This window comes from Mastigoproctus giganteus, chromosome 5 (genome assembly GCF_048544385.1).
Source record: "Mastigoproctus giganteus isolate SK-2022 chromosome 5, ASM4854438v1, whole genome shotgun sequence".
NCBI lineage: Eukaryota > Metazoa > Arthropoda > Arachnida > Uropygi > Thelyphonidae > Mastigoproctus > Mastigoproctus giganteus.
The window spans coordinates 42448195-42467975 of record NC_143579.1 but is presented as its reverse complement, the minus strand read 5'-3'; the positions used below and the strand labels follow the sequence as shown (position 1 = coordinate 42467975).

The 19781-nt window shown below is 37.4% G+C and overlaps 1 protein-coding gene across 1 annotated transcript in view; it reads right to left on the bottom strand.

The window, feature by feature from the left end:
- Window positions 1-19781, bottom strand: part of LOC150085329 (solute carrier family 25 member 36-A-like) — a 179367-nt gene that overhangs the window by 132639 nt on the left and 26947 nt on the right. The window contains exon 2 of the mRNA XM_090373153.1: window positions 5809-6063. Within this exon, the coding sequence (XP_090229279.1) occupies window positions 5809-6063 (255 nt within the window). The remainder of the gene's footprint in view (window positions 1-5808; window positions 6064-19781) is intronic.

Genomic DNA, 19781 nt, shown 5'->3' with positions numbered 1-19781 from the left:
GCCTCACCATTTTTAGGTGCAATGGGTGCTTTACTTACATATGCATAAAGTGCCTATTGTCTTTGCTATGTCTGTCCATAATAACTCAACAATGTGCAATAACAACTCCAGTGGACAGATTTTCATAAAATTTTATATTTGGCTCTTTTAGAATGATGTTGGGTACCCCAAATTTCATTAAAATTGGACCAATACAAATTGTGCAATTATTATTTATTTGTCCTTCCACCTGCACATAACTACTCCCATTGAATGGATTTTTCTGAAATTCTATATATAACTCATTTAGAGCAACTTGTTGAGAATTCCTAAATTTCATTAAAATTAGACGAAAAACTATTGTATACTGTATATTGCAGCTGAAGCACTGGATATTGTTTGTTGCCATGAACTGGTTGGAGGAAATGATGGACAATATGGGACTGCTTTTTGCCTCCTTTTTTTTATTATTAAAAATCACAACTTATTACCATTTGCTAATGTGCCTGAAATATAACAGACTACATAAATTAACTAATTTGTTTATCATTTATTGTTGTACTAATTTTTGTGGTGTGTATACAACTGTGTCCCTGAGCCCTGCAAGCTGAGGAATCTAAATTCAAATGTTCTTTAAAGTGCATGTAGTCATAGGATTTGCTTATAATAAAATGATATATTTATTTATTAACTTTATTTAGCAACATATATAAACAACATAGTTAAGAGGCCTATTAAAACTCCAAATATGTAAATTTTTATTATTATCTATTTACTTTGTTTCTTATAGTCTACAGACCTATCATTCGGGGCTGTTTTTTAGTCCAAGTACTGTATTAGTGATACCAGCATGTAATTTTATGAAATGAGGTTGTAGAAAAGTCTGCCTCTCACATACCAACTGAAACTCTTACCCAGTTTGTGTTGCAGTCTAGCAAACATCAAAACTGGTGAGCTTTATGACCTGTTTTGAATCTTCTAATGGGGCACATTCTTCAGACTGATCTTTTTAGTGATTCTAAATTAATTTTTTCGATTATTTAGACTGAGAAATCTAATACTTTATTTTATCAGTTAGTTGTGGAATGGTTTAATTCAATATTACCTATGAATGGTAACACAGTAGATTCCTGAATATCTAGGGATGGTTTAATTGGGTTTCAGATTAACTGTGGACGGAAAAAAAAATTTTTTGATTTAAATGTCTTAAATGATTTATTTTTAAATTTAAATGATTTTTTAAAAAAATACCACTTAGGGCCTCAGAACCCTTTTTTTGCCACTGGATTCTACTATACAATTCTGTTCCTTAGGGATTGCTACAATCCTTAGGCAGGTATGCATACAAATGGTAAATATACATTGTTCATCAGTTAGGCAGGCACATTGAGTTGGGGTTATTCAGTTAAGTACACACATTTTGTTTGTATTTATTTCAAAAGTTTTCAAGTTACCCATCAGTGCTAGCGGTATGTCAAAAAAGAAAATTGATGAAAACTTCTACATACAGCGAATTGGACAAAGTGATGGTTATATGGTTTAATCAACAAAGGGCACATGGAAATCTGGTTTCTGGGATAATTTGCACTGATCAAGCTAAGCATTTCTTCGAAGGGTTAAAATTACAGGGGCAATTTAATGCATCTTCTGGTTGGTTGACAATATTTAAACAGCTGCACAGAATTAGACAAATTACTGTCCAAAAGTGAGTTCTGATAAACCTGCAGCAGAAGAATTAAAGCACCAATTTCAGCAATTCGTTGAAGAGGAAGATCTTGTACCGGAACAAACTTTTGACACTGACAAAAACCGGAAGCATTTATCAAACAAAACATTGGCCTGTGAAACTGAGTGGAGTGCATTGGTTACAAAGTTTCTAAACAAAGGTTTACTGTTTTATGTTGAGGAAACACTGCTGAAACGTTTTTTTTTTTTGAAACTCTCTGTAATTGAGATAGTTGAAAAACTTTCTGCATTTTCTAGAATTGATGTTTCAAATTGCCCATTCATTACTAAAACAATAAATCAACTAGGATGAACCATGAAATTCATTCAAACAGTGCGTCAACATTTGAAATTGCTTAATCTACCATAAAAAGCAGTTCTACTTTTGGACTATACTTCTAATCGCCCAAGTGAAGAAATTTTAGTCAGATAGTGATAACATTTTTATAAAATATTTGCCACCAAATCTGACAGTGTGAATACAACTGATGGGGAGATTCAAAATTTTAAAGAAATTTATAAATGACACTTATTACGTAAATTAATCAAGGAAGGTAATTTGTTTCAAAAATATGACAGTATTGGATGTAATTTATGAAATTTCAATATTGTGGACATCAATCAAAAGCACAACATAATGAAGATCTTTTCGGAAATTACTACAATGAACCTGCAAAAAGACAAAGAATCTCTTAGTGATGGGACTAATAATGATGTATTATGATTTAAGTCAGAAAAGATTTTGAAAATTCAATTGTTGTAGGGTTTTAAGAGCACAGCAACTAAGACCATATTGCTCCATGTATATTGTGCATAAACTGTATGTGTTCCGAGGCCAATTTTCTGTTTGCTGGATGAATACACATAGCATTAGCATTAGTAGAGGCATTTGATGCAAGAAAGCAAGCTTATGCAGCATCAGCCAAAAAAAAAAAAAAAAAAAAAAACCACTTCCACTTCACCCCTCTGTTCGTTCAAAATACCTGTCCAGCTGAGCCTTAAACTTATTTAGGCTATCAACCTCCACTACAAGGGATGGAAGTCTGTTCCATCAACATGTTCCACATAAGGCAAATAGATTCTGCATATTTGCCTTCTTTGATGACAGGTACGGCAAATATACTTTACCACTTTTTATTTTATTTGTACCGACCGGGCTAGCCGAGTGGGTAAAGTACCTGCCCGGCAACCCAAAGGTCGCGGGTTTGATTCCCGCCTCGGGCTTGGATCAAAGTACTGCAAAAACCTTGGGAGGTGCAATATGGCCACAGAAGCCGATGCACCAACAACTACCAAATCAAAAAAAAAAAAAAAAAAAAAAAATTTGTACTGTATTTTACCTTATTAAAAATTTTACTTTACAGTTCACTCGCTTCCTATTGGCTTTGTAATTCAACCAATAATTTTCTTAATTCATCATAACTTTTAGGATATTAACATTCTTTCACCATTTACATATCTACTATACTTCATTTTCTACTATTTTTTGTACAATTTTTGCACAAATTTTTTGTACAAAAATATTTTGTACAATTTTTTTTTTTTATTTTGTTTACTTCCTCAGTACCAGTTCATTTTTGTACTAGGTTTTTCAAATTCTTTCACCTGTTTAACCACTTTTTTTTTTTCTTTTTTTCGTTAGTTGTTGGCACATCGGCTTCTGTGGCCATAATGCACCTCCCATAGTTTTTGCATTTTACTCTGATCCAAGCCCGAGGCGGGATTCGAACCCGTGACCTCTGGGTTGCCATGCAGGTGCTTCACCCACCTGACTATCCCGGTCGGCCTTGTTTAACAACTACTTCACTTCCACTATTCCTTAAACTTCTCTTAGTTCAAGCATCGTGTGTACTTTTCATTTCCATTTTCTCGGAAACTTTTATTTATTTTACAAACTACCCATTATTTATATCCTTTTGCTTCCTTTACTGATGTACTGTGCATTTTGGAGCATTAGACATACGATAACTTTTGTTTATTTCCTTTTTCTGCTTATTTTGCTTCTTAACAGTTTTATATTACTACTATATATACATGGTGTCTCAAAAATATTGGTACAAACGTTTAGGGGAGGTAGGTAACATCTAAAGGAATGTGAATCGCATAGGAACCCATAACCGGAAACGTCACCATAAGTCGGTACACGGCGCTGTTCATCAGTTCACGAGAGGGAAAATTTCTGGTTTACTCATTCAAGCAGTAGTCACCGCACGAAGAGCATGCATCGATATACGAACTATGAGCTGACAGACATGCACCTAGTGTATGGATTAGCAGAGGGCAATGGATGAGCTGCTCAACGAATTTATGGAGAACGCTTCCCAGACAGACATGTACCGGACCACCATTTGTTCGCGCGTGTGCATCAAAATTTGTGCGATTATGGGTCATTTAGAGGTAACAGGAGTAGTGCGGGCAGACCACGTTCGACACGAACCCCCACCATGGAAGAAAGTGTGTTGAATGCCGTCCAGAATAATCCTACTACCAGCACACGTGCCATTACCTCTGCCTTAGGAGTGTCTCGTTGCAGTGTACAGTGTGTCTGGCACGACGATTCCTTACACCCCTTTCATCTCCAAAGAGTTCAGTTACTGCTCCCCCAAGATCATCCTGCACATGTAGCTTTTGCACAGTGGTTTCTCCAAGAAAGTGTTCAAGACTTGAATTTTCCAGCCTATTTTTTGGTCACGGATGAGGTTTATTTCACTTGGGAAGGCTTATTCAATCAGCACAATGCTCATGTGTGAGCTCACGATAACCCACACGGTGTGCATCCCCATGTGGCACAACATCGCTTCGCAATAAAGGTGTGGGCAGGTATGGTCGGTGACTGCTTAGTCGGCCCATACCTATTACCATCCCGCATGAATTCCGCTAAATATCAGATCTTTCTTGAACAAGTTCTACCAGGGTTACTTGACGATGTTTCAGCAAATGTGAGACGCAACATTTGGTTTCAACATGATGGGGTGCCTGCCCATTATGGAAGGTGTGTTTGTGACCATTTGAACATGCGTTTTGGGCGTCGATGGACTGGCTGTGGTGGACCTGTTGCCTGGCCCCCATGCTCACCTGATTTATCAAGACTTGATTTATTTCTGTGGGGGGGCCCTCAACTCTATCATGTATTGAGTTGAGGGCCCCCACAACTCTATATGAAAAGCCTGTGGAGACGGAAATGGATCTTGTGGCGAGACTCGTCTGCGCTGCTGCTACTGTCAAAGAAACTCCAGGTGTGTTCGACCGTGTCGGCCAATACATGCTGCGTCGGTGTAATGCATGCATCGCATCTCATGGTGGAACCTTTGAGCATCTATTGTAACATCATGAAATGCACCCATCTCGTACTCCACTGTTAATATTATGTCAAATAAATGTTTGCCACTAATTACTGTCTTGTGTCATTTCTGCTTCTTGTGCCTCTGCTACTACTTTCCCGTGACGCTTCCGGTTATGGGTTCCTATGCGATTCATAGTCCTTTAGATGTTACCTACCTCCCCTAAACGTTTATACCAATATTTTTGAGACACCCTGTATATATATATATATATATATATATATATATATATCACTCAATATCATCCTTTATGCCAAAACTGGCATACGTACATAGGTTGCCAAACTCTGATGTCAAAGTTCTGTATACTCTTCATCTGAGTAGAACAAAAATAAGAAAATTTATAGAATCCAAACTAAAATCTGCTTTTAAAAATATTTCATACGTAGTTCAACATGTGCCAGAAGAAGTTTACTGAAACTGTTTATAGCAGCCAATATACCAGCACCACAGTTAATAATGACTGGTGCAATTTTTGTGGAGGTGATGTATGTGGATTCAAACATACAATTATTCAAACATACTTACCAGTGACCATATAAAGTATGGACCACAATTAGCGCCTTAAATATTCACAAGTCACTAATTTTTATAAATGTTTATATTATACTGTTAAGTCTACTATTTTAGGAAAATGGTTTCGCCAATAGTCACATATAAAATGAAATAAAAAAATTCTTAGAATATGTTAAATAGCTAAACTTTTGATAAACAACAGAAAATCACTGACAGAGAATACTAGTCTAATCTTTGTTATACATACCTGATACACCTCCAGATACCAAATGAAGACCTAGATTTAACATTATTTAACATCTGTCTATATGCATCTGTAGTGGAACATGTAAAATTGCAGACTCCAGCTTCTGGTCCAGCATAATTCACTGCTGCAACGCAGTTTCGCACTGAAGATGATGAAACAAGAGAACGGTAGCTGAAATTTGCAACTGATGATTGAAGTCTTGTTTTCACTACTTCCAGAGGACATGTTACAATGGCCCCTGCAGTTCCTCCCAAGCTGAAAAAGTAAAATTAAACATAAGCTTATTCAAAAAACATTTCTTAACTCAAATTTTAATTATAAGTTTCTAAAATTTTTCCACTTAATTATTTTTCATCTTTAGAGTATAATATTAAGGCCTATGCCAAAATCGCTTTTATGAATTAGCTTATACAGAAAATATGGAGGGGAAAAAGAAATTTCAAAACAAATGCTTCTAGTAATGTGAAACCTAAGTTTCACTTGCTACTCTATTTCACTTTGTTCAGACTAGCTAATCAGAAATTTTTTTAATGCAAAATTTCATATCTGCAAAAGGTTTTATTTATGCAAAGATTTTAAAGAAACCTAGCTTCAAATGGGCAGAATGCGTAACAGTATAAACTCCTGTTCCTATTTTAAAATTTAATTATGTCACAACCAAAAGATAGGGTAATGGGGTCTTAAGCAAATTATTATGAACCTGCAAAAGTTTTTTTTACAAAGTACAGTCAAATCTCTTTACAGAGAGCCTCTTTTTAACGTCCCAATACATTACAGCATCCTATGTGGTTGGTCCTGGCCAATTTCTCATTAACCTAATGCTATTTTACATTCAGTATAATGAATATAAAATTCAGTACCTTGAATATAAAAGGGATTTCTCTATAGTGACCATAAATTTCTACCTCTTAATCTGAATTTTCACTTTCTTATTACAACATTCACATTTAAAAATGACAGAATGCTTCAAATATATTGAGTAATTGCAGCCTGACCATGAGAAATCATTTTTTAAGATTTCCCATGCTCTTTTCTCGCAGTGGGGTAATCAAATTAGCATCGGATAGAAGTCAGTTACAGTGTATGTTTATTGGTATGGCTCCAAGAAAGGATAGCTTTGCCAATCGCAGAAAATTACGATTTTGCAAGCTGTAAAAAATGGTGTGCATTCTAAGACTGACATCACCAAACAGTTCCGCATTGCTAAGAGTACTCTGATCACTATTTTGAGAGATCAGAAAAGGATTGAAAGTTTAGAGAAATCTGCTACACAGGGTAGGATTCAAGCATGAAATGCAAAGTATCCGGATCTTGAAAAAGTACTTTTGGAATGGCTAATGATGATGCATGCAGAAAACATTCCCATAGATGATAAGGCTGAATCGTTTGCACATTGAATGGATATTGGAGAAGTTAAAAACATCAGATGGATGGTTCCAGAATTTAAGACTCGTCATGGCCAGTCTTTCCAAAAAAGTGACGAAAATGCAGCCGTAGACACTACAAATGAATGGAAGGAAAATCATTTAAGAAAAACTACCAAAGAATGCTATTAAACAAAATTGTGCTATGTCTTGAAAGCAAAATTCAATGCGAAATTGACAACCTGTAGGCAACATATTTATGTGTTTCAGCATGGGATGAAGTTGATGAAAAAGTAATTGACAACTGCTTCAAAAAAAATTTTTTTATTTTTTTTTATGAAAACCCCAAACACAAAAAGTATCAAAACCTATAGTACTTAGTACCGTTCATGGGTTGAAAGAGAAGTATGGGTGGGTGTGTGGGGGGGATGCCGAAAACTTTGCTCTAGAGATGCTGGATTTACCGCCTTGAATGATGCAATGTGTGAAGTTTCTCATACTTCTTCCTCTAGTCATCTCAACAGCAATGCCCACACTATTCTCCAGGGCTTGGAGCCATCCCAGCACAGATGACGCTAGGCACAACGAGATTTCTAGAGTGAGGACAGACTTGATCAATTGTGGCTACCCAACACACATATTAGACAAGTGCTTATTGCAAGCACAGGAGCTCACAGTCCACCCGAGACCACCATCAACTCAGAACAATGTACCTACCGCCTACATTCCCTACTATCCAGGCATGTCGGGCCGGATCTCAAAAATCCTCAGAAAATACCGCATAAAATACGTGCAGTTGCCTGGTAGAAACTTACGTTCTCTAGTTTCTAATGTAAAGACCCGGTCACCCCTCTCTTACGCAGCAGCAGGTCACCCTTTTGCCAATCTCAACATGCAAATTGCTCATCGCTTTGGACCCTTTCAAAAAGCTCAATGAATCCCTCTCCCAAGCAAAATCCCATCTCTCAAGCAGGGCTTGAGAGATGGGATATCTACAATGTAAATATGTTACCATATTTACATTGTAGATATGTTACCATATATCAATGTAAATATGATAATATATGCTGATGACCTGGTTATGTTAGTGAAGGACAACTCTCGGTCACAACTTGAAATCTTCTAGCTCTGATTTTTTATCAGAGCTAGAGAATTGGTATGATTTGCACACACTTCAAGTTTCAAAAACTAAGAGTAAAACCTTATTACTCAAAGGCCATTTATCAGTGATAAGGAATCCAAGAGTCGTGCTGGTGGTGGGACCAATCTTCAATCAGTTAAAACTGAAATATCTGGGGAGTGATGACTGAGAGGCAGATGCACTTCATAACCTACATCACATACACTGCAGGCAAATTTCGGAAGTTTCTGGGCATGACTGCAAAAATTCAATGTGTGAAAGATCATTTCAATTCAATGATCTCTTATATTGAAGATGTGTATGGCCTGTCAAACTGTCTAGTGATCACTAAAAAGGCCTCTGTGGTCAGGAAATCTATCCATAATTGATGCCACCAACTCTGATCAATTATAACTTTATAAACATACTCCGGTTCCAGAAACCCTCTATCTTATCTGTAATTACAGCTCCTTCGGCTGTTATACCATGCCCGGTTTCCCAGGCATGTTCTGCCAATGCCGATCCTGAGACATAAATACAATAAAATTACATATAAAAATAAATAAGTAAAATCGACTGTAAAATGTAGTATAATTTAAAATGCCATAAATCATATGAATTCATATCAAATCATATAAACTTTTAAAAATACTATGCATTAAAAGCGTTAAACTCTTACTACTGTAAAACTGAAGCTTTCGGCAGCATCTGCTACCTTTCTCAACATAAATAGTGCTGCATCAACAATTCATTATAAAGCACTAAGCTTTCCCAGCAGACTCAGGATGTACTATGGTACCTGTGCATACTCCGTTTCCCGTATATCAGCACCAGAAGTGGCATGGGGCTGTACGACCTTAAAACGCTCATCCCTATCCAGGATAACGGTCTCAAACATTACATTAATCCTATAACCCTTATCCCTATTCAAGCTATGATCACCTAGGGGCAAATCCTTAGGCTCTCCAGCCACTTCTGGTTCCAGAAACCCTCTACCTTATCTGTAATTACAGCTCCTTCAGCTGTTATACCATGCCCGGTTTCCCAGGAATGTTCTGCCAATGCCGACCCTGAGACATTAGCCAACCTAAGCACCCTACTATGTTCCCCCAGTCCATCACGTAATCTGCACTGTCTCACCTACATAACATCCCCCACAATCTGGACACTGAATTTTGTAAACAACCCCACTGTTGTCAAGTCCCACCACAACAGGGTCTTTAACCGCCACCATCACAATGTATAGTTGTGTGCAGCTTCCGATCCGGAAGCTGAACACAATGTAATTGGTACAACTAGCATGTACGACTGGTACAACCCTTTCGCAGCCAACAGCCAGCATTTTATGGTCGTACTATCGAAAGGGTCATACCAATTACGTTGTGTGCAGCTTCCGGATTGGAAACTGTGCACGGTGATGGCGGCGGTTAAAGACCTTGTTGTGGGAGTTGACAACAGTGGGGTTGTTTACAAACTTCAGTGTCCGGATTGTGGGGGATGTAATGTAGGTGAGACTAAGCACAGATCACACAATAGACTGGGGGAACATAGTAGGGTGCTTAGGTTGGCTAATGTCTCAGGGTCAGCTGTGACGGAACATGCCTGGGAAACCGAGCATGGTATAACAGCCGAAGGAGCTGTAATTACAGATAAGGTAGAGGGTTTCTGGAACCAGAAGTGGCTGGAGAGCCTAAGGATTTGCCCCTAGGTGATCATAGCTTGAATAGGGATAAGGGTTATAGGATTAATGTAATGTTTGAGACCGTTATCCTGGATAGGGATGAGCGTTTTAAGGTCGTACAGCCCCATGCCACTTCTGGTGCTGATATACGGGAAACGGAGTATGCACAGGTACCATAGTACATCCTGAGTCTGCTGGGAAGGCTTAGTGCTTTATAATGAATTGTTGATGCAGCACTATTTATGTTGAGAAAGGTAGCAGATGCTGCCGAAAGCTTCAGTTTTACAGTAGTAAGAGTTTAACGCTTTTAATGCATAGTATTTTTAAAAGTTTATATGATTTGATATGAATTCATATGATTTATGGCATTTTAAATTATACTACATTTTACAGTCGATTTTACTTATTTATTTTTATTTGTAATTTTATTTTATTTATTTATGTTTATAAAGTTATAACTGGTCAGAGTTGGCAGCATCAATTATAGATGTGTCTACTGATGCACAAATTTTGACAGGTTGTCTAACACGTAATTTACACTTAGTGTTTCTATCAATAGGTTATCATCTAAGAAAGCAGCTGCCATTTAACTGTTTGACACTTGAAATAGATTGTGATGTGAGTAACAAAGAGGAAAGGAAGCATCTACGGACAGAACTGGTAAAACAGTGGTAAGAATATTGGAGCAATTGCGCAAAAGGAGTGGTAACAAAAAAATTTTTTTACAGTGGTAAGTACTAATTGTAAGCAGTAGGCTTAATCCCAATCTACATACAACTTATCTTTTGATTGGACATGGTTCTTTTTTTTTTTTTTTTTTTTTGCAAAGTCAAGGGAATTTTGAATCACTGAGCGTACTCTACGTACAAGGGGGCATCAAAAAGTTCATACCCTGGCCTAGATAACATCAGTAGGAAGATGCCATTTTTAATATAAGTTGGTTACATATTCAATAATGAACATGTGAACTTTCATTCCAGTATATGATCGTACATCAGAGGTGGAGCTCGGAATCTGAGGATGGATGCTATGGTTGACAAAGTGGAGTATCGAGCATTGATCAAGTTCCTGCATTTGCAGGGCAAGAATGTTCGGAAAATTGATGAAGAAATGAAAGCTGTGTATGGACAGAATTGTCCATCCTATGACACTGTAAAAAAGTGGAAACGGGGGTTCCAGTGCAATAGTACAAGTATCTTTGACAAGCCAAGAGAAGGAAGGCTATCAACATCCACAGACAGTTGCAAACGTTGATCAGCTGGTGCTGAGTGACAGATGTGTGACAATTCATATCATCGCAAATGCAGTAGGAATTAGTTATGGGTCTGCCTACAACATTTTACATGACCATCTGCACAACTCGAAGGTCTCCACACAATGGATTCCAAAATTGCTGACGCCTTTGCAGGAGCAATGTCGAATGCAATGTTCTCGCCAACTGTTGGATTTGTGAAATGCAGATGTTGAGAACTTTTTTGATCAGTTTGTGACAAATGACAAATGCTGAGTGTACAAACATGATTTGGAGACTAAAGACTATGTCAAAGCAGTGGAAGCACACCTCCTCCCCACTTCCCAAAAAGGCAAAGACCACTTCACCTGTGAAGAAGGTGATGTCCGTGTTTTGGGACAGAAAAGGGATTATTCTGACAGATTACCTACCTCGTGGTTCCACATTTACCACAGAAATCTTTTGAAAAGTTATGCAATGCTTTAAAGCTGAAAAGGTGTCCACCTTCTGTCAGACAATGCACCGGCTCACACAGCCGTTGCTACCACCAACTTTGTTGCCCAGTGCAGCTTCGAACTACTGCAGCACCCACCCTATTCTCTGACCTAGCACTGTCAGACTTCTTGTTTTGAGAAATGAAGAAACCATTGCATGGATGCAGCTTTGATTCATCTCAGGAAGTTATCAATGAAGCTGAATCATGGTTTAAGGCAAAAAGTGCAGCCTTCTATTATCAAGGTATTAAACAACTGATTCATAGATGCAAGAAATGTATTACTGTACATGGAGAGTACATAGAAAAGGATTACAGTTCCTCTGCAGTTTCACCTTTCTAGGGCTATTATATCTAGGTAAGAGTATGAACTTTTCGATACCCACTCATACTTGGTTCCTGAAAATTAGAATCATCTTTTCTTTGAATGCATTCGGTATTATGACTTGAGGGAACAATTAAACAAAGAGGCTCCTAATTTCCACTCCCTTACTCCTGGATGTGAACAAGTGTTAGTTAGTACAAAGGATTTTTATGTACTTCAAAATTTTGCAGTCCAACTACAGGCAACCCCTATATAACACGGTACTTTTACAACATGGTTTCACTCTAACACGATTAATAAATTGTGGCAATCCTCACAAAACATGGCACTTATTATTATTATTATCATTAGCCATATGGTGCAAGGAAGTGCCTGAGGCTTATGCTGCACCAGCCAAAAAAAATTTCTGAGTTACCCTGAGAGAGAGAGAGAGAGAGAGAGAGAGAGAGAGAGAGAGAGAGAGAGAGAGAGAGAGAGAGAGAGAGAGAGAGAGAGAGAGAGAGAGAAGTAGAAAGGAGTCACCAAGTAAGAGAAGAATGATGATATCCAGCTCAGGACCCTAGGTGTGCCAAGCCCATACTCACCAGATATGAGCCCCTGGGATTATTTAACATGGTTACGCTCTAGCACAGTTAGAGAATTCTCAAACCTCGTGTAACACTATATTTTTGAGCTTTTGTGTAGATAAAAAAAAAAAACTGCTATTGTGTTGGATGTAATTTTTCAACATTTCCTTTCTTTTTTGTGAATCACCACTGTTCACTCGCTAGTTGTTATGCAAAAAAAAAAAAATTATTGGGAAATCCTGTATTTTATTTTTTTGGGAAATTGCTGTTAGGTTTTGTGCTTGTTTGAGACCATAAAAAACTGTGACCTTGAAGCGTGCAGTTCGTGACTTTTAAGGTTTTTGTAAGGTTATTTTGGTTTTTATTTAATTGTTTATAAATTTTTCTGGGTAGGTATTACTAAACTTTGTTCTTAAGAACTGTATTGGAATAATTTCTTTGTTGTGAATTAAATTCCAGCACTAAATTATGCCTAACGAACGTAGGACTTGAATTTATCGACAGTTACCTAAATTATGCTAAGGAACTTAGGCATAATTTGTGTAACTGCCGATTTATTTAAAGAATGGTTTCTAAATTGTTTGGTACAGATGTGGAAAACTATTTAAAGCAGAAAAATCTAGATTTCAAAGTTTTATTACTATTGGATAACGTGCCAGGCCAGCCAAAAGATTTAAGTCATCCAAAATGTTGATATAATGTTCTTACCACCTAATACAACTTCTTTAATTCAGCCATTAGATCAGGCCATTATATCTACCTTTAAAACTCATTACATCAGAAAATCGTTACAATGGATTTTGGAAAAATTTGATTTGGAATTTAATGGAGTGAGAGAGGGATGGAAACATTTCTCAATTGTGGACTGTATCGGAATCATAGCTTTATCACTCAAAGAAGTAAAACTGTCAACACGTGTTTGTTAGAAAAATGTATGGCCAGAGTCAGTTCATTCAGGAAATATAGTCGAATTAGCATAAAATGGAATCGGTGCAATAGTAGAACTTGCTAAGTTGGTAGGAGAGAAAGGTTTTGATGATATGACTACTGAAGACGTTTACTGGTAGAAAAAGAGGCTGGCAAAGCAGATTTTGTGGAAATGGCACCAGAGGTAAACCAAATCAATTCAAAGGATGATAGCACAGATGAAAATTCTAAAGTTCCAAATTTTACACTAAAAAGGATATGGGAAGGCATAAACTTAGCCGAGCAATTAGAATCTTATTTTTTGAATGCAGCTCCTTTGACTGAAAGGAACACAAAGTTCAAAAGAGAACTTCAAAAATGCTTAGCTCCATACCATGCAATTTACAAAGATCTATCAAGCAAAAGCAAACGATTGAAGATTACTGATTTTTTAAAGAGAGCAGACACATGAAATCTAGATGCTGCAAAAGAAAGTTCAAAAGGTGAAGATATTCTGCAAGAGAGAAAATGTTCTTGTTTGACTGTGATTAGCAGCAATGAAGAGGAAGAAAATTAAATGAACGTACATTATCTGACATGCACTAGCATTAGTCGAGACATACGATGCAAGAAAGCAACAAAAAAAAAAAAAAAAAAAAAACCTTCCCATTTCGCCCATCCGGTCACTCCAAATGTTTGTCTAGTTCAGCCTTAAATTTATTTAAGCTATTAACTTCCAAAACAACAGATGGAAGTCTGTTCCAGCAATCAACTACCCGCTGACTAAAGGCAAACTTACGCACATCTGTTCTACAATTGTCTTTCCTCAGTTTGTATCCTCAGATATGTATCACAGTTTGTAAGATATTTGTTCAGTCAGTTATTACTACTTTTAATAAAAATTAAGTTTCCAATAGTTATAAAAAAATTATGTATTTTTGTTAGCTTTTGGAATGTAACGCCCCTTCCTGTACTGGTTCTTAGTCCTGTATAACACTGTTTCACACAACACTTGCTAGTTCATTTCACAAATATATGTAGTCTCAATTCAAGTCTCAACGATGTCTATTTCCACTTGCAGTCTGCCAAACCCCATGTACTTTTTCTGACAGAATCTTGGTTATTGGTTGATTCAACTACAGCTCATCTCAGTTGTCCAATTTATTGGCTGTATGATTCCTTTTGCCTCGAAGGTGGTACTTGTGCATATATCCATTCCAATATTCCATGTCAGAGACTTTGTAATTTGGAATCTCCTCTTTTCAATCTTCTCTGGCTTAAAATCTCACTACCTCATTCTATCAAATTCATCTGATGTCTCTACCATTCTCCCAACTTCACTAATCACTTGGAGCTCTTTGACTTCCTCCCTCTGCAACTTGCCTTTCTCCAATCCAACTTTCCTAACAGTGAGGTAATTTTCCTTGGTGATTTTAATGTTCACAACTCCACTGGCTTCCGTTTTCTAGCCACACTGACCCAGCTGGTCAAGAGGCTGTGGCTTTTGCAATTACTAATGACCTTGCACAGATTGTTCATTTACCTACAAGAATACCGGACAGTCCTAACCATATAACCAACACACTTAATCTTTTTCTCACAAACAACCCTTCTAAGTACACGGTCGAAGTGAGTGGTCCTTTAGGCACCTTAGATCACAACTTGGCAATTGTCTCTTCTCCAATGGAACCTTTATCTCGTGCTATTCCCAACCTCATGTTGTTTGGCATTACAAGAATGCAAAATGGGATGACCTGTGAGATTTCTTTTCTTCTTTTCCTTGGTCGGACTACTGTTTCAAAATTTCTGATGTCAATGTTTGTTCAGATTGTGTCAGTGAAATTATTCTTGCAGGAATGGAATCCTTTATTCTACACTCCACTTTAAAATCTCATCCTTTATCTAAACCTTGGTTTTCCAAAAAATGTGCTAAGGCCGTTCAGGAGTAGAATGTTGCATATTGTAATTGGCTTGTTTCCAATTCTCCAATTTCATTTTCTGCCTACGCCAAATCTCGAAACAATTGTAAAGCAGTTATTAATCAGTTCAAACTAGAGTACGAACAGGCTAAGAGTAGAAAACTTGCTTCTTGCCCTAATGGTAGCCGAGCATTCTGGTCTCTTACCAAAGCTATTGGCTGCAACTTTTGCCCATCTCTGCTCCCACCTCTGTCAAAACCAGATGGTTCTGTTGTCACTTCAGCCAAGGATAAAGCTGACCTGCTAGCATCCCATTTTTCTTCAAAATCATGTATTAATGATCTTGGTAAAACACCTCCCACCATTCCCAACACACTCCATTCAATGCCTCCTGTGGTCTTCCGTCAAAAGGATGTCAGAAGGATTTTTACAAATCTTGATGCTAAGAAAGCTCCAGTTCCTGATGGTATTTCTCCACTTGTTCTCAAAACATGTGCTCCTGAACTTACTCCTGTTTTTGCTGCCTTTTTTCCAAAGGTGCTTTTCCTTCTGCTTGGAAATTTGCCCATATCCAGCCAGTTCCTAAAAAGGGTGACAAATCCCTCCCATTCAATTATCATCCCATTGCAATTACTTCTACTCTTTCTAAAGTAATGGAGAAATCAATTAACCGCCAACTCTTAAACAACCTAGAAACCTTCCGTCTGAGCAACAATCGCCAGTATGGATTCCGTCAGTGTCGATCCACTTGTGATATTCTGGCTTGAGTTACCCATTTATAGACAAATTCAACGGAAAAGTTTGGTGAAACACAAGCAGTTGCTCTTGAGATCTCAAAGGCTTTCGATCGTGTTTGGCATAAAGGTCATTTAAACAAGCTTACATCTTATGGTTTGCCAACTGTTTTTTGTAATTGGTTATCCAGTTTTCTCTCTGATCGCTCACTGAGGATGATGGTAGATGGCTCTCTGTCTTCTAACTTTTCCACTAATGCTGGTGTCCCCCAAGGTTCAGTTCTTACCCCACCCTTTTCCTCTTGTATATTAATGACCTTCTTCCATTGACTGCAAATCCTATCCATAGTTTTGCCTATGATAGCACATTGCATTCCACTTTCCATTTTCAGAAACCTTGCCCTGCTTAATCAGCTTCAACTTCTCGAATATCCGCTAGCAATTCCTTAAATGCCGATCTCCAGATAATTCTCCAGTGGGACAAAGACAACTTAGTTGATTTCAAACCTTCTAAAACCCAGTCTTGTCTTATATCTCACAAAAAGGATTCTTCTGCTCCTATGCTTATTTTTGGTGACACTCCGATTTCTAGGCAAGTTGATATATCTCTTTTGGGGATTACCCTGACTTCTAATCTCTCTTGGCACAAGCACATTACAAATATTGCTTCCTCTGCATCTGAAAAACTTGGTTTTCTCTTTCGCTCTCGGCATTACTTTTCTTCCAAACAGCTGTTCACTCTGTACAAATCGCAAATCTGCCCTGCCATGGAATATTGATCCCACATCTGGGGTGGTGCCCTAAAACCTCTCTCAGGCTTCTAGATTCCATTCAGAAGAGGGCAGTTAGGTTAATTAATGGCTCATCTCTAACTGAGTCTCTCCACTCGCTGTCTCATAGATGTACTGTTTCTGCTGCATGCCTTTTCTACAGATACTTCCATGGGCACTGTTCTTCTGAATTGGCTCTATAATTCCCGCTCACTCTTTCAAAACAGTCCAAACACCTGCCACCACCAGCCAACATCCATTTACTGTCTAACTTCAAACTCACAGAACCAACTTTTAATCTTCTTCGTTTATCATTCAACTGCCATTTTCTGGAACAACCTTCCTTCAAATGTCTTTCCTGAAAATTACAGTCTGTAGAAGTTCAAGTCTAATGTCAACAAATATCTTCTATCGTCTTCTCAACCTTCAACCCAAGCACGGTACGAAGTACTATAGGTTCTAATACCTCTCATGTTTGGGGTTTTCATTAAAAAAAAACACTTGGATTCAACTGTTGCCATTCATGGTGAGCAGACATATCTTGCTGGTGCTCTTCATAATGATTACAGAGAATCTGAGAGGATTAGTGGAGTAGAGTAGGATTACAGAGGTTTGGATATCGCTTTTAAATAATATAATTAATATATTGTAAAGTTTATTTTGATATGTTTTTTTTTTCCTGTAATAGTTTGATTTTTATATTATAAATATAATTTTTTGAAAGTTACTTTCATTGATATTTAGTGAATTTTACAATGGTTGTTACAAGATCCGCCATGAACACTTCGTCAGAGGGTATCATGACTCATATGAAAATAGCCAATGGCAATTTCCAGGTGAATCATGATTTTATCTTTTGCGGAATTCTAAGGTCAACCTAGTGGATAATCACAGCTCACCTGGCAATTCTTTTCTTTGTCACCATTGTAAGAAGTGTACCGATCTTAAGTTAAAATTTGGCACACTGCTAGAACAATGAGTCCCTGAAAAAAAATGGGTTCTTGCCCTCGAGAATAATGTAACTGGGAGCTCGCCAGAACTCAAGACTCTGGTAACCTACCAAGTGATGCACTCCCAGAACAGAATAACCAAGTGCAAACTACTCTAGTTCAAAAGGACTTAGTTCTATTAGGAGACTCCATTGTCAGGGAAACTGGAAATATTTTTTGTAATAAGGATAGGTGGACTAGAACCAGAGTATGTCTGCTGGAAGCAACAATCAATGATGTCACCAACAGATTGTCAGATTTTAAGGGGAGTAAAGAGAATATTATTATTCTCTTTACTCCCCTTAAAAGAGAATATATAGGACCATACTAAAGAAATGCCACAAGTTAGGTCACAATGTCTATGTGTCTGCAATTCTGCCCAGACACGATAGGAGGGATTATATGCTGAAAGTCCTGTGAAAAAGTTTGGTGAACTTTTCCACAGGACTTTCAAGACTTGGACTCTGCAAGGCTTTTGGGGTAAAAATTTTTTATCAGCTTAACCCACACTTGTAGGTAGAAAGAATTTGTTTTGTAGAGACAGGATACATTTAAACAAAGGTGGTGCAAGGGTTTTTGCCAGTATTATTGAGGATACCTTAAAGGTTCAGGGAAACTACTAGTTTGGGGTGGCAAGGGTAATATAGATATGCATCTATCTGATAATACTGGTCAAAGTAATGCTTGCACATACCTCAAGAGTTCTTGTTTCTTGCCACAACAGAACATGTTAGCAAGGTGTTCTGAGGGTAGAAACATTTCAAATGAGTGGATAGCTAATGCCACAGAAGCAAGCTTAAATAACTTTAAAGGGTGTGTCAGGGTAGTTAACTATATAAGACACTAAGTCTTAATTGTTTATACAGTAATGTCAGAAATGTCAGAAGTGTCATCAATAAAATCAGTGAATTCAAACTGCTGGTTAGGACAAGCAGTGCTAACATAATAGGCCTACAGAAACGTGGTGCCACCAGAAAATAAGATGATGAGTTTCATTAAAGTATGTATAATGTATTTTGGAAGGAAAAGACAAACAGAAGGGGTGGTGGGGTCATGCTTCTTATCAAAAGAGCCTGAGCAGGACAGCTTTCCCAGATCCAGACATTTCACATGCTAGTATAGAATATGTATGGTGTGAGATAGTTGAAAGCAAAGGTACAATGAAAGTGGGAGTAATGTACAGGCCAGGTTATTGTGAAGATTATGATGAGTCTCTACATGCAAATGGAATGGGAAAGTAAGTGTGAATGTCTTATTATGAGTGATTTTAATTTGCCTCTAATTGATTGGAGCAAATGGGAAGGAAACTCCACGTGGGGGACAAAATTTTGAAATCAACTAGATCAGAGGTGCCAAACCTTTATAAGCCCGTACACCGGTCAACCACACTGGTATCTTATGACGTACCAGCATGTTAATTAATGAGTACATAAGTCTGTTTTGAAAAGTCACATAAATAATTAGGTAAGAAAAACCAAGCTATTCTACTAAAAACAGAAAAACATATTTATTAATTAAGAAAACACAATTTATAAATGAGGTTTTTGTTTTTTCACATAACATGTGGTTTAAAACATTTTCCTCTTTACTTGAATTTTGTGTTTCTGTTTCGAATCTGTTTCGCTTTTATTAGCGAATGGAAATCTGGATTGATTAGTATAAATTTCAGTTGAAGATCTGATTTAATATTCATTGAAGTTCTATATTTATTTTTCATTGCAGTCATTGCTGAAATTCTATCCTCACACAAGTAAGTCGAATTAAATGGCAATAAACTTTCAATACCTGCCTAACATTTAAAAGGTTTACTCTCCCATGAGGGAAATTGCAGGTGGTGTCAATCACAGCCCCATACAGTAGCTTGCCCTTTGCGTA